This window comes from Zingiber officinale, chromosome 8B, assembly GCF_018446385.1.
Source record: "Zingiber officinale cultivar Zhangliang chromosome 8B, Zo_v1.1, whole genome shotgun sequence".
Classification (NCBI taxonomy): Eukaryota; Viridiplantae; Streptophyta; class Magnoliopsida; order Zingiberales; family Zingiberaceae; genus Zingiber; species Zingiber officinale.
This window is the reverse complement of record NC_056001.1, coordinates 22,622,276-22,636,499: the sequence shown is the minus strand read 5'-3', so window position 1 is coordinate 22,636,499 and position 14,224 is coordinate 22,622,276. Positions and strand designations below refer to the sequence as shown.

The 14,224-nt window shown below is 44.2% G+C and overlaps 2 protein-coding genes across 2 annotated transcripts; both read right to left on the bottom strand.

Moving 5' to 3' along the window:
* Positions 1–2,653: 2,653 nt before the first annotated feature.
* On the bottom strand, positions 2,654–5,723 carry LOC122015374 (probable L-type lectin-domain containing receptor kinase S.5). The gene is made up of 2 exons (XM_042572233.1): positions 4,392–5,723; positions 2,654–3,753 (listed from the first exon to the last, which is right to left on the bottom strand). The coding sequence occupies exons 1-2, from the start codon at positions 5,677–5,679 to the stop codon at positions 2,939–2,941; spliced, it is 2,103 nt and encodes a 700-aa protein (XP_042428167.1). The 5' UTR covers positions 5,680–5,723; the 3' UTR covers positions 2,654–2,938.
* Positions 5,724–12,529: 6,806 nt separating this feature from the next.
* LOC122015993 (AT-hook motif nuclear-localized protein 29-like) lies at positions 12,530–13,921 on the bottom strand. Its single transcript, XM_042573118.1, has one exon. The coding sequence runs from the start codon at positions 13,834–13,836 to the stop codon at positions 12,733–12,735; it is 1,104 nt and encodes a 367-aa protein (XP_042429052.1). The 5' UTR covers positions 13,837–13,921; the 3' UTR covers positions 12,530–12,732.
* Between the last annotated feature and the right edge of the window lie 303 nt (positions 13,922–14,224).

Below are 14,224 nucleotides of genomic sequence, written 5' to 3'. Positions count from 1 at the left end.
CCTTTTCTCCTCAAGAAAATCATCTTTCTATCATCGTTGGACCTCAATCTATAGCCCAGGTAGTTATCAACATGGCTCCGCCCTTGTTTGCACCAAGTATTCAAGAGCTCAAATCAAGTTTGAAATTAAATTAGAATGTATTATGTATCGTTATTCCAATATCATAAATTGAAATTTAAAAAATAATTTTTTAATGTATAGACACTTGATTGCATATGTGTTAAACAATATCAAATAGTATAGTGCAAATCAAAAGACAGTCAATTCAAGCCTCCGAAATTTGGAAGAAACTACATTATGCTGCACCAAGATTCAAAACTCAAACCGAAATTAAAAAATAATAATTATTATTAATATGTATTGTTTCTGTCCGAAAATGTAAAGTTAGAAAACTGAGTATGTGATGACTATTTTAAACCTTGCTCTTCTCTATAAAATAAAATCAAATGGGAAATAAAATCAAATGTGTCTGAAGTTGATTCTCTGACGTTCAAATTAGAAACAAAAAAATAAATAAAGAGAAAGTAAAAATACTAGGAACATATTAATCTTATCTTTCTTTATACATATCATATTCTTTTATACTTGTCTTAGTAACCCTTCATCTTTCTCTATTTAACTATATTAATTGTAAACAGAAGACATTTTTATCTTCATTTCTCCACATTCAATGATAGATGGAGTATTCTCTTTTGTTTTCTCTTCCCCTCATTAAATATCCGTTTTTTCTTCTTTTATTATATCAGTTCATTATTCACTATCAATGACGTACCTTGAGTCGGACGGACGGTCCGCTCGGTCCACTCTACTACCGATCGTGCTAATCAGACGTTGTTTCCTCCAGACGGTCGACCGGACAACGATTCCTCCAATCGGTCTATGTATCCCCTTATCGCTCAGGCGACGCGATTGAGCCACGTTGATCGTCTTAACTTTAACTTACACCGTGATTGTTGACCCGTACCAAATGGGTTTCTTTTTTCTACCGCATCATGTCTATGTAGGGACAGAGTTAAAAATTTCATACCTAAGGAATGAAATATATATTTATATTAAAAGAAGTTATCGTTCCTCCCAATTTTTTTCTTTCATTCCTTATTTTTATATCTTCTATCCTTCTTATATCTAAAAATTAAAAGGAGAGGGAGCGGCTGTCGCTATTGCCCGGCCCCCGATAGTTCCGTCCCTGTGTATAAACACTTACTTGCATATATGATATATCTTGAGCAATGTCAAATAGTAGTACAAATCAAAAGACAGCCAATTACAAGCCTCCGAAATTTCGAAGAAGTTTCATTTAAGCTTAAAATTAAATAAAAAATTTATTAGTTTCGTGTCCATTAGCTAACTTAATTACAGAGGATCAAGAAATCCAAACGATAATAATCAGATTTAATTAAACAAATAGAATATCTTCAACAGCTTTTATTAATAGAGATTTTCCTTTTGGACGTTTTCCCGTCAGGTCTTTGGCACCTTGCGTCATTCTGTACGCCAAAAATAGATTACCCAGCCCCACCGACTGCTGTGATTGCGTTTTTTAAATTTTACACTTTATCCCGTTTATACCGATAAATGAAAACAAATTATTCGGCTTACAATGAAAGGAAAAAAGTGAAATCAGTCCTCCAACATTTCGACACTAATCTATGATTGTGCAATTATCTATCAGAAAATAAATCAAAAAAATATAATTAGTCCGTATGAAGAGAATTTTTTTCTGGACTTTATTAAAATTCGAATTCTTATCCTAGATAACAATTCTAGCACCAACACAAATACACAACCATTATCAGGAAGTAATTAATCAGTCTACAACGGATTAATTACTGATTAATCTAAAAAAACTGCGAAAAATCATCTTCCCGCCATTAACAAACGGTACAACACTTTCGTATCAAAACAACTCCTGTTTTTGGCTGGACGATTACATTTGGACAGCTAATAAATACTGATGCCGTGATAAAAAATGTCCACTAAGTATGGATGAGGAAGATAATAGATCATATGAAGATTAAAGTTAAGGAGGTCAATGTCAGCCATGGATCCAAAAGGAGTCCTACATCATAGGTCGACCAGGCATAAGTTGCTCGACTGACCAAGGGGTGGGCCAAGCAAAGCATTCGTGTAGTTAAGATCACAAGAAGTTCATCATGAAGCAAAGGAGTCTAGAGATGACCGAAGCGTTATTCCGATCAGGCAAGAACATACTATCGAAACTCATCGCTATACGAAAGAACAACTAAGTCCTTCCGAGCGAAGAAGTACTTAGCCTAGCGGATATCCCGCTCGGTCGATCGACGGACACATTGATATATCTTTGGATATATTTTTGGGAGATGATGTCACAATACAGGACACAATCAACAGATGAATCGTACGACAGATAAATCAGAGCAAGCTCCTACAACTAATTAGAGAACGTGACCATAATCAATTTGAAAACGTGTCCACGATTAATAGAAAAACATGCTCACATTTTAAAAAGCACACACATCGTGTGACAGAATATTATGTAAAAGGAAGTCCGTAGACAAAAATACTTATTTTTTATGTTTTACACCTGCACTATTATTTCTTCCTATTCTTTTTCTTATCGGTAATTGTCTTGACGTTTCTTGTGACTATAGATCGACGTGATTTTCAGAAAGGATAAATATAAAATAATTTTTTATACAAAATGGTATTAAAAATTAAAAAATAAGAATAAAAAGGAATAATGATGAATCCCTTTGTACGAAAAATAAATAATAAAACAAATAAGAGAATCGGCATGAAGCCCCAACCATCGACCATCGACCAGATGGCCACGTGGCTATGGTCCCCACCAACTTGTCGTGCTGTGTTCACGTTTCCTCCTCCCGCCCCTCTCACTATTTACACTCCGAAGAGACGGCCGATTACGCTGGACGGGAGGGCGTCATTTGGTTCCCACGTGTCACACTCGGTCGAAGGGCCGTAGGGTCGACTCCATGGATGATGCTTCGCGCGACGACGTACCGACGGACATGGTGGTCGACCGGCTCGAACTTTCCACCACGGCAGGGGCGGCTGGCCACATGAAGGCCGGCTTGAAGTGCGGGACCACCGGCGGAGCCATTGCGCGGGAAATTATCTGCACGGATAGCTCCATCTTCGGCCGCTCCGACGGAATGGGGTGGCTGCAGGCCAGGGCGAGGAGGAGCAGCCGGCGAGCGTCCTCGGGGTCGTAGTCCTCCTCCAGGCGAGGGTCGACGGCCTCCAGGATGCGTCCTTCCCGGTAGAGCTTCCACACCCAGTCGCATAGGAAATGGAATCCGTCGATGTCGCTCCGGGGTCGGCGGCCGCAGACGACCTCCAGCACCACGGCACCGAAGCCGAAAACGTCCGACTCCCGTGTGGCCTTGCCGGTGTGGAAGCACTCCGGCGCGACGTAGCCCATGGTGCCGGGGACACCGGGCATCTCCTGCTCGGCGTAGGAGGTCTTGTCGGTTTCGAGCGCGCGGGCCAGGCCGAAGTCCCCGAGGCGAGCGTTGAAGTTAGCGTCGAGCATGATGTTGGAGGCCTTGAGGTCGCGGTGCACCACCGTCTGCTCGTACTCGTTGTGCAGGTAGTGGAGGGCGGAGGCGACGCCGGCGATCACGTTGTATCGACGCTCCCAGCTCAGAGTCGTCGTCGGCTTGCCGCTGGGGCCCTCGAACAGGTGGTGGTCCAGGCTGCCGTTCGGCATGTACTCGTACACCAGCAACAGCACATTGTTTGTGTGGCACCATCCTGCGATCAATCAAACGATAACGTCTATCAGCACCAAGTCTAAGGATCTTTATTGCAAGATCATCATTTTGTAACTCGATACAAAATCGCCATTCTCTCAACATAAGAAGGCAGTTCTCCAGTACCACTAAAATGATTAAATGATCATCGTTATCAAAATTAGGGAAGAGTTGATGTAGCTTGCATACGAAGGCACCTTTTCTTCTACCGTTCAACGTCAGGAACCATCCCATCTTGACAGGCTCAATGTCGACCAAGTAATTCATTTGCGATCGAGCTCAAAAGTCAACTAAAGACAATACCAACAACTCATGGAGAAGGAATTGGTTAATACGCAAGGAATTGGTTCAAATTTGGCGTCTTGAACCTTTCTCACTTTCTCAAAAACCCATTGGCAAAGTGATATAAATCGCAATGGAATTGACGAAAGAGCTAACAAAATCAGAGGTCTTTTAATCAAAACGGGACAAGGTTAACAAAAACTCGAGATAATTGACAATCGAATCGTGTTAGAAATGTAGTGAAAACTCGAGAAATCGATCTGGACGATGCATTCCATTTCAAAAACAGAGTAAATCGGTCAATTCTTCGTCTAATGGTTAAGAAAATGTAGAAAGAGGAAGGCGAGATGTACTGACCGACGAGGGGGACGAGATGCCTGTGGCGAAGGCGGTTGATGATGATGAGTTCCTTGAGGAAGTCGTGGGGAGCGCTGGTGGCGCCTCGGGAGAATCGCTTCACGGCCACCTGTTTGTTCTCCCCAGGCAGCACTCCCCGGTACACCTCGCCGAAGCCCCCTTTTCCCAGCTTCAACTTCTCGTCGAAACTGTTGGTCGCCTTGTAGAGGTCCTTGAACTCGAACTCCCTCGGCGTCCCCGGTAGGCTCTTCAGCGTCTCTAGTAACAGCGCGCTGCTGCTATTGGCGGATGCATCCCTCTCCATCTTCCTCCTGGCCAGCAGCCACGCCCACAGACCGGCCCCGAGCGCCAACACCACGGCCACAAACACCCCACCTGCGATCGCGCCAATCTTCCACGCCGACATGCGTTTTTTGCCCTCGGGGAAAGTCGCCACGGTCAGATTCCATGCCAGCAAGCGATTGACCTGGTAGGTTATCCCCGTGGAGGCGGCAAACCCGAAGTAGAACGTCTGCTCCAAATAAATGCTCAGATCGATCGCCGTTTCCAGGACCGTGTAGTTCGGCTTCGGATCGTCGCCGACCACCATGTAAACCCTCAAATAGCGCGCCGCACCATCGTAATCGATCCAGACGGTGTGGTTGACAGCGGTAGTGGACGCGATCGAAAAATTCAGAGAGGACGTGTTCCTGGAGATAACACCGTTGATGTCGAGGCCAACGTGGTTGTCGTCGGGGTCACCCAAATAGGCCTGCCTGACGGTGTCGAACTCGATGGCGACGAAGTGGTTGTCAGGGTTCCCGTTGAGGGTGTCATTGGTGAGGCCGAGGAAGCCACCGTAGCTCCCCGGCGGCGCCGATTCGAGGTGGGAGGAGAGAAGGAAGGACAAGCCCTCGCCAGGAATGGTGTCGTTCCCGTGCAAGACTTGTATTTTGAATGTGGTGTTGAAGGAGGCGATGCGCTTGGCTGTGTCGTTGGAGGTGGAAGAGGAGTTCAGCTGCCAAAGTGTGAAGGGCCTGTTGAGGAAGGCTCGACCGGATTTGTTTATCATAAAATTTTGGGGAACGTTTCTGGAATTAGGGGTGAGCTGGATGACCCTTCCGTTGATGTCGGCATCCAATAGCCGGAGATCGGTACCGTCGTCGTTGATGTCGAAGTAGGGGAAGGAGGCGGAGTAGATTCCATCAGCGCCAGTAACAATCTGAGTTCGGACGGAGTGGAGAAAGAAGAGGAGTAAGAAGGAGGCGGCAGGGAGGCGGAGGAGAGGCGGAAGAGGGTAGCAGTTCATGTTCTTGGGAAAGGAATAACGAGAGAGAGAAATGGGCGGTTGGCTTGGAGACGACGCGGACATTTTTATAAGTACACGAGATGGTCCCACCGGCGGTTCCTCCGACTCTCTTTTATTATTAAAATATTGGCGGACTCGAAAGCAACCAGGAAACTACAGCTCAGCAAGGCAAAGCCGATTTAATAATATAATATAGAGAAATTTTCATTCTACTCCTTTTCATTCCTCTCATTTCTAAAAGTACCCTCTATTGCAGAATCTTTTCATGTTTTTAAAATTTCAAAAGATATTTTTAACAAAATAAAATTTAGCGGGTGATATGGGAAAAAAATAAATGGGATAAAGTTTCTGAAAAGGTCCTTACATCCTAAAGGCCTACATAAATTTATTTTATTTTATTAAATGTGCTTCGGAATTCAACTAAAATTTTGAGTATTTGAAACGTGGTCATCGAATAACACATCACTGTCAAAATTCAACGGGTTGACTGTTGACCAACTCCGAACCACGAATAATTCAAATTTTCTATTTAGTTTTAATTTAATTTAATTTTTTAATCACAAGATTATTAACGAGATATATATTAATCAAAGATTGAATGTTTCGGGAAGTAGGATAATTTTGTAGCCAAATCAAAGCTTGAAAATTGTTATTGTAAAATTCAGATGTTTAATCTCGAGCATGGATCCGGAATTTTAAGTTTGAAGGGCCTTCTACTGAATGACTAGGTGAGAGGATGATCCTTTCCTTGAAAAGTTGTATAAGAACTTTATTTAAAAATATAACTACAACTAATAAATCAACTTAAATCTAGGTACGTAGTTAAAGAAATTTTTTTGAGTCTGATACATAAAAAGATTACTGTATCTCCAAAAATTATCTAGAACTATAGGGATAATCTACATGTTTTTCCTTAGAATATGTGATCTTCAAGTACGAGAGATTCAATTCATAATTAGAAATTTCATGGAAGGAACAAATCAAAACATCTTTAAAAATAAGGTGATAACATTGTAAGTGTTGAGGATCTTTGGTCGGTTAGAAAGAGTAGAATAATTCGTTACCTCGAATTATTTACTTTTCTACAAATCATTAGGCTGCGTTTGGTAGCCCGTAATCTATCTTGTAATGTAATCCAGATTACATTACAAAGTCAATTATTTTATTTGGTTTAATTTAAAACTTGTAATGTAATGTAATCTGGATTACAAAAGGTAGTGAAAATTTATAATCTAGATTACAAAGCAAATGCTTTGTAATCCGATTACATTACGAGGTCATTGTTTCACCAAAGTTTAAATGTCGAATATACCCCTAGTCTGTTGTCGACTGCCGCCCGCCACCGGTCGCCGACCTTCGTCGCCCGCCTGCTGTCGTCGGTCGTCGCCCGCCTGCTGTCGCCCATCGCAGCCGATTGGCGAAGACGGTGGCGTGCTGCGGCGACCGACGGTAGCTGGTTGTCGATGGCTGCCGCAAACTCCGACAGAGGTGTGGCGACCGCCGATAGAGGTCACAGGATATTTTTGTCATTTTATAATAATATGAATTACATTCCTTATAAAAAATAATGGATATCAAACAAAAGAATGTAATCACCTTTGTAATCAAAGATTACATACATTACATTACCAAACGTAGTAATGTAATCAAGATTACATTACATTACATTACAAATTTGATTACATTACAAGCTATATTACATTACACCCAACCAAACGTAGCCTTAGTTGCATAGCGAAATAAATCTAAAATAATGAAAGTAATAAGAATGAAAACAACTAAACTCTAACATGTTTCTTTTTATGTGGTTTGGAGACTGCTTGTTTCTACTTCATGCCTTGTCCTTGAGGTGGATGAACTCTTATAATCCATCGGTGGATTAGTCCTTGGCAATATCTGACTAGGGCTTGCTCCTTCTCGGTGGAGTGAAACCTCTCACAAGGCACTCTTATTCTTTACAAGATGGAGAATTAGAGTAAGAAGAAGAGTGTAGGCTTTGAGAGCTTGATGTAATTACTCATGAGTTATTCAACATGTATGAGTAACTTCCTTTATCCCTCAAAACTTCTTTAAATAGAGAGCAAAGAGTTGATCCCTGATCAACTCATTTTCTGTACCAGTTGACTGGTCCATACACCAGTCAACTATTGTAACCATTGGGCACAACCAACGGTACTCTACAAAATCTGGGATTCTGTTAACGGCTGCCAACGACTTTCTACCAGTTAACTGGTGTTATTACTAGTCGACTGATTTTCATAACCGTCGGCAGCAGAACCATTCTGTGCTCTCATGAATTTGGACCAATCAATTAGCCTCAGTACCAATTGACTGATCCCTTACATTTATTCACACTCGTCCTCTCCAGAGTCGGTTGGTACAGGTTGCACTAATAGTCAAACTCGAGTTTTGATGAATCACAAAGTAAGATAAGTTAGGTTTGTTATAATCTAACAATGTAACTAAGTGTGCAGGAGAAGTCCAGATAGGTCAACGGGCTGACCGGATATCTAGTAAGAAATTCAGCTAGGTCAACGGACTGATCGGATAGCTAGTACGAAGTCCAGATAGGTCGAAGGGCTGACCGGATATCTGGCACAAAGTCCAACTAGGTCAACGGGCCGACCGGATAGCTGACACGAAGTCTAGGCAAGTCGACGGGCTAACCAGATGTCTGACAAAATGATAAGTTAAGGTAAGTCACTGGAGGGGAGTGACATGGTGAGGACACATTTCCCGTTTGAGGGAACAGTAGGCGTCGATCCAACTTAGATCCATTTCGAAAACCTAAATTGAAATCTTGACTAGATTCTGATCTCGAGGAGACAGAATCTAATTAATACTCTACTTGTTATATATTGTGCTAACTTTATTTTGCAGGGTAGTATAATTTTTATTTACCTCGGACTAACTTTTTCTTGTAGAAAAATAGTTTGCTGAAAAAAGGAGGTCCAGGCGCCCGGAATGCCCAAAGCTTATCTGTTCGCCGGCTTAGAGCACATTGATTGGTTGGTCGATGTCACGGTCCAGGCGCCCGAAACTGCTTATATAAGCAGTCTTCCACCAAGAGTAGAGTACACAAGTTTCTTTTGTGATTACTCTCTTGCGCGCTGCTCCAAAGACGCTCCTGCGACTCCACGACGTGACTCCAACAGTCGAGTGATGCTGCTCCAACGACCGAGCAACACAACTCCGACGACAGAGTGACGCGACTCCAACAACTGAAAGCACAATCTTCCAGATTTTTGAGAAGTTATTGGTATATTTTGTTTATTTCTGCACTTAAATTATAGATATCTTGAATTTCTCTTGTAAAGATTTGCGAATTGTTAGTGGATTACTTAACGAAAGTACTCAACGAGTGCGGGCCTTGAAGTAGGAGTCGATGAAAGCTCTGAACCAAGTAAAAATTGGTTTGTTAGCATTGTTTTATTTTTTCTCTTCCGTTGCACACTTTAATTTTGTATTGATTTTCGACGATCGCTATTCACCCCCCCTGTAGCGTTCTTCACGATCCAACAGCCCTTAAAGCCCTCTTCCACGACCTTCATCTGTCAGATGCACTTGAGCCCGCGGCTCCTCTCAGTGTTATCCTTCACATTGCCTTGAAGTTCGCTTCTCTCTTGGCCCACTCCTTCGCTTCTCATCTGGTGGTCCCTCGGATGCACCATCATTCATGGATCTCAAGGACCCGAGCCATACGATGCACTTACCAAACTTGGAGCACCAAGTTTCTCATGTGTGGTTCACCAAGTCCTGCACAACTCAAACACACATATCAAATTCATATGAAAACCTAAGTTAAATTCTTTAATATACACATCAAAATCATGATCATACTCGATTACACTTAGGTTGGTGCAATATCCCTTAGGTTAAGGTTGACTGGTTTGACCAAGCTTGAGTCTTGGTCATAGTTTCGATGTTTGACAATACATGTAGACACATGGACAATGCAGATGCAGTTGTTCATATGGGTAGATTCTGATCAGGGACTGATCAGTGTGAATGAAGAAGAGTCAAGTAGGTATACCTGACTGGAAGGAAACCCTGGTAAGTGAAGCCAGGTGAAAGTCCTAGTGAGTGAAGCAAGGCAGATGGAAATCCTGGTGAGTGAAGCTAGGCAGGTGAAAGTCCTAGTGAGTGAAGCTAGGCAGGTGAAAGTCCTAGTGAGCGAAGCTAGGCAGATGGAAATCCTGGTGAGTGAAGCTAGGTGAAAGTCCTAGTGAGTGAAGCTAGGCAGATGGAAATCCTGGTGAGTGAAGCCAGGTGAAAGTCCTAGTGAGTGAAGCTAGGCAGATGGAAAACCCTAGTGAGTGAAGCTAGGTGAAAGCCCTGCTGAGTGAAGCCAGGCAAGGGAAAATCCAGATGAATCAAGGATGATCGGATATCTGGTGTTGGGAAGTTCTGACAGGTCAAGGGAGTGACCAGATGCTAGGTATGATGGACCAACAGGTCAAGGTTGACCGGATGTTGGTTTGAGAGGCTTGGGACTTAATTTTGGGCAAAAACCAAGAGCTGGATCGATCAGTGGATCGATCCAGGAGCTGGATCGATCACTGGATCGATCCAGGCCTTTCCTAGCGAACAGAGAGCCTCTGAATCGATCAGTGGATCGATCCAGAGGTCCCAATCGATCAGTCGATCGATTGGGACGCTGCTACTTCGCACGATAAGCGCTGGATCGATCCGTGGATCGATCCAGGCATTTTTCCAGAGCACAGAGGCACTCTGAATCGATCAGTGAATCGATCCAAAGCCTCCCCGATCGATTAGGAGTTTTCGAATCGATCGGGATCCGACCGTTGCGTCGTATTTGAGCTGCAGGCGGGCGTCTCCTTCAGCACTTCTTCACCGATTCATTTCAGATCTTCACCAGCTCCTCCACAGCTCTTCTCAAGCTCGAGATCGCCAATTCTTGAAGGTTCTTGGAGGTTCTTCCAAGTCAAGAGGCGGATCAAAGCAAGGAGAAGACACTAGGGTTAGGGCTTTTGCACTCATTGTAAGCTTGTGAGCTTGTATTTCATTACCTTTCCCTTTTTTCTTGTATTGAGTCTTGTAGGGCTTTTCCGCCCTTGGTAGTTACCATAAAGGAGAGTTTTATTAGTGGAGGGTGTGTGTGTAGGTGTGGATCCTTGGACTAGTCACCTCTTGTGAGGTGGATACCAAGTAAACCAACCATGTTAGCTTTGTGTGATTTGTTTCTGTATTTTTCGCTGCACATCTTCGAAGAAACAAGCAACGACGAGCACCTAGCGAGCGACGAGCTATTCACCCCCCCTCCCTCTAGATACTTTTGGTCCTAACAGAGAGGGCAAGGGATTCAGAGATGGAAGAGTTGATGAGGAAGATGTGGGTGAGACTCCAGTATTCAGTGAGAGGTGGGTAGTTGAGGGCCCAATAGGAGAGAGGTACCACTTGGCGATCGATGTGTGGAGAGTGGTCTCCATCCAGTGCCTCTGGGCCTTGTAATCCCTGTACATGGGTAGCGTTCCTTGGCCAATTCAAAACTTTATGGGCGGAACAAATTGAACTTCAGGTTCTTTGCTTGCTGTGAAGTGAGGAGGGAGGAGGCCATCGGGTGTAGTTGGGGAAGGAGACAAACGTTTACCGTTTTTTCATGAAAGCTCCACCATTAGGTAAGGTTAAGGGGATTTACACATGAGACCGGAGGGGGTCACACTCCCTCCCTCCCCCCATGTAAATCCGCCCCTGCTAGAGTGCTTCTCACCGCTAGGTCCAACGAATAAGTTTTTGGCTAAGATTAACACTTAAGTAGAGGGCTTAAATCTTATCCTACCATGATTCTTTCATGTGATAAAAAGATGATAACGTTCATCCTAGATATCCATTCACTGTCTACTCCAAGGTCTCATGGAAGATAGGTAAATTATGATACTGAACGACCTCTCGGATGGAAAAAACTTATTTTCTAAATAAATGAATCCAAGGGATTCAAATATTGTTCCTATGATACAAATTTACACTCCACTGTCTGCTTCAGGGTCATGTGCAAGAGAGGTAAATTACGATATTGAGCGGCCTCTTAGATGAAAAAAAAACTTATTTCCTAAGAGAATAAATTTAAGGGATTCAAATATTATTCCTATGATATAAATTTATCATCCGAATACAAACTCAGTTACATCGTTAGGGCTACCATGGGTCCATTCTTAAACGAGACTATGTTTTTGAATGAGATATTATTAGAGAGAAAATCATATTCCATCCTTATTTTACCAATCTCCTTTTATCACATTGACCAAGTAAATGACTTTTATTATGATACCCCTTTTATAAAAGTTGGCAACCTTCAATAATAATCACCTTCTCATAACGGCTTCAACGTTCGATTAAGCTAATGTTACTGGTCGATCACCCCTTTTTAAAATGTTTCATCATCAAATTAAACCCTCGCCCAAAAATATTTTTAAACTTCCCTAAGCTCGAACCTTTAGTGCCAATCATCAAAGGGAGCAGATTCTCTGATCCACCAAAAAGTAGATCAGAAGATGAACCACTTACAAGTATGATGATATCTCTTAGTCTATTTTTTTTATGGATCAAGAAATCTAGACTCATCCCCAATTGATTCAAGCTATGACATGCCTGAGTCCACAGCGTCGAGTAACATACAATCACAAACACTCGTGTAAATCTGAGCGTCAAAATACCATATCCTCCTCCTTTTATGCCCGACCTAGCCGGAACCATTCTTCGGTCCGACCCATATTTTCTAACTACAGGTGTCAAAAATAATTATTTTTTTTTAGGGTGGTGCTCAAAAGAAAGACAGAGGGCAGTAAATTCAATCAAATTAAATCCGTTATTTAAATACTTCAACAATGTCTCAGCAGAGTCCCTGTGCAATCGATTAGGAGCCTGTCAATTGATACACTACACTAAAAGGTTTGACATATGAAAATGAAATTGACTCGAAAGACTGAAACAAAGTGCAAATGCAGAAAAACATGTCGAAAATGGGAATCAGAATGATTTCCACAAGAATTTCGATGAAATTGGAGATGATGTTCTTGATTCCATTGGCGGCGATTAGAAAGGCGGCGGCGGCGGTTTCATCCTTCCGAAAGCGCTACTTGCAGCAGGGTTAGTGGGGTTGCGGTCTCCGGCGGAGGTATCCTCGTTGGTTTCCACCGGGAGCCGCTCGTACACCGCATTCGAGAAGGTGGCCGCCGTGAGCACCACCCGGCCAGCGGCCATCAGGGGCCCCGCCATGCAGCCGCCCACCACCTGGCCCTGACCTCCCGCCAGGAACACGCTCAGTCCTCCCGCGCCCGGCGGCGCAGGGGGAGGCAGCACCGTCCCCGTCAGCGACAGGATCTCGAACCGCCCCCTGAGCACGGTCGCGGACGCCGCCTGAGGCTGGCGCAGTGCGACGTCAGAGACAGCTCCGTAGCCACTGAGCACGCTCACCCCGCGCCCCCTCCGGCGCGCGTACTCGGTGACGCTCCCGACCACGTCGGCGCCGGCAGCGACCTCGATCACGTGGGAGCGGAGCAAGTTGGGCGTGTCCTGCGCGACCACCACCGAGGCCTTGGGCTTGTTCTTGGAGCCTGGGGGGCGGCCGCGTGGACGTCGTAAGGCGGAATTCGAGGCCGGCCGGTCGCCTCCGGTAGGAACTTGGTCGGAGGAACATTGCTCCGGCGACGGCTTTGAATCCTCAGGCGGATGCACGTCCGCGGAAGGAGACAGCGTTTGTCCGCCGAGGAGGTAATGGAGGTAGCGCGACGACTCGATGCCGCCGCCGGCATTTCCTCGGCCTGATTCAGATCTGGCCATGGGCGGCGCATCGACTCTCTCCCACCACTTGTTCGCCAGTTGTTCTCCCTCTCTTGTCACCGTCGCACTCTGCTTCACCACTCCCGCCTCAATCCGACGACAAAAACAGCAACAGAGTCGCAGAGATAACGCCCTCCGCCATGATCTACAACCTCGAGAAGGCATTGATTGCAGCAGGTGGATAAGCGAAGAAAAAGAAGCTCCAAACTTTGAGCGGTGTCGGCGTGGAGGCTGACGTGGGCGGGGAAGATTGGAGGAGACGATTGAGGCCACGCGGGGGCACCTGGGAGGCCAATGGGCGGGCTGGCCCACTCCATGTGGGACCAAGCGGCACGTGAGGCTGCCCAGTCGGCACATTCCACGTGGCCATCGCCATGTACGCTACAGTGTCAATTGAAAGGGCGACGAAAATTGGCAAATTTTTGTAAAAGAAACTCGAATTCACAAACTCTTATGAATCATTGACCATTCACAAACTTTGTTTTATGAAACTTATTGATAAACAATTCATAATCTTTATTCATGATTAACGTGATAAACAAACTTATTTATTCAATTTAATGAATTGTTCAAATTTATTATTTAATCGACTTGTATAATGTAACAAATTCTTATGAAGCCCTCGTCTCTCAAAAATGATACCAAAACCAAAAATGAACTTTCAAGCCTGGTGGAAATGTCAATACGTGCGGCGGGTAGGCGATCTTCGAGCTCACATCACATGTCGATTGTCGTGATCATCAAC

Excerpts from the sequence above, each read along its gene's own strand:
- LOC122015374 (XM_042572233.1), bottom strand. The coding sequence starts at position 5,679 with ATGAACTGCTACCCTCTTCCGCCTCTCCTCCGCCTCCCTGCCGCCTCC. Across the intron at positions 3,754-4,391 it reads GCATCTCGTCCCCCTCGTCG|GATGGTGCCACACAAACAAT; the intron begins GTCAGTACATCT and ends GATTGATCGCAG.
- LOC122015993 (XM_042573118.1), bottom strand. The coding sequence starts at position 13,836 with ATGTGCCGACTGGGCAGCCTCACGTGCCGCTTGGTCCCACATGGAGTG.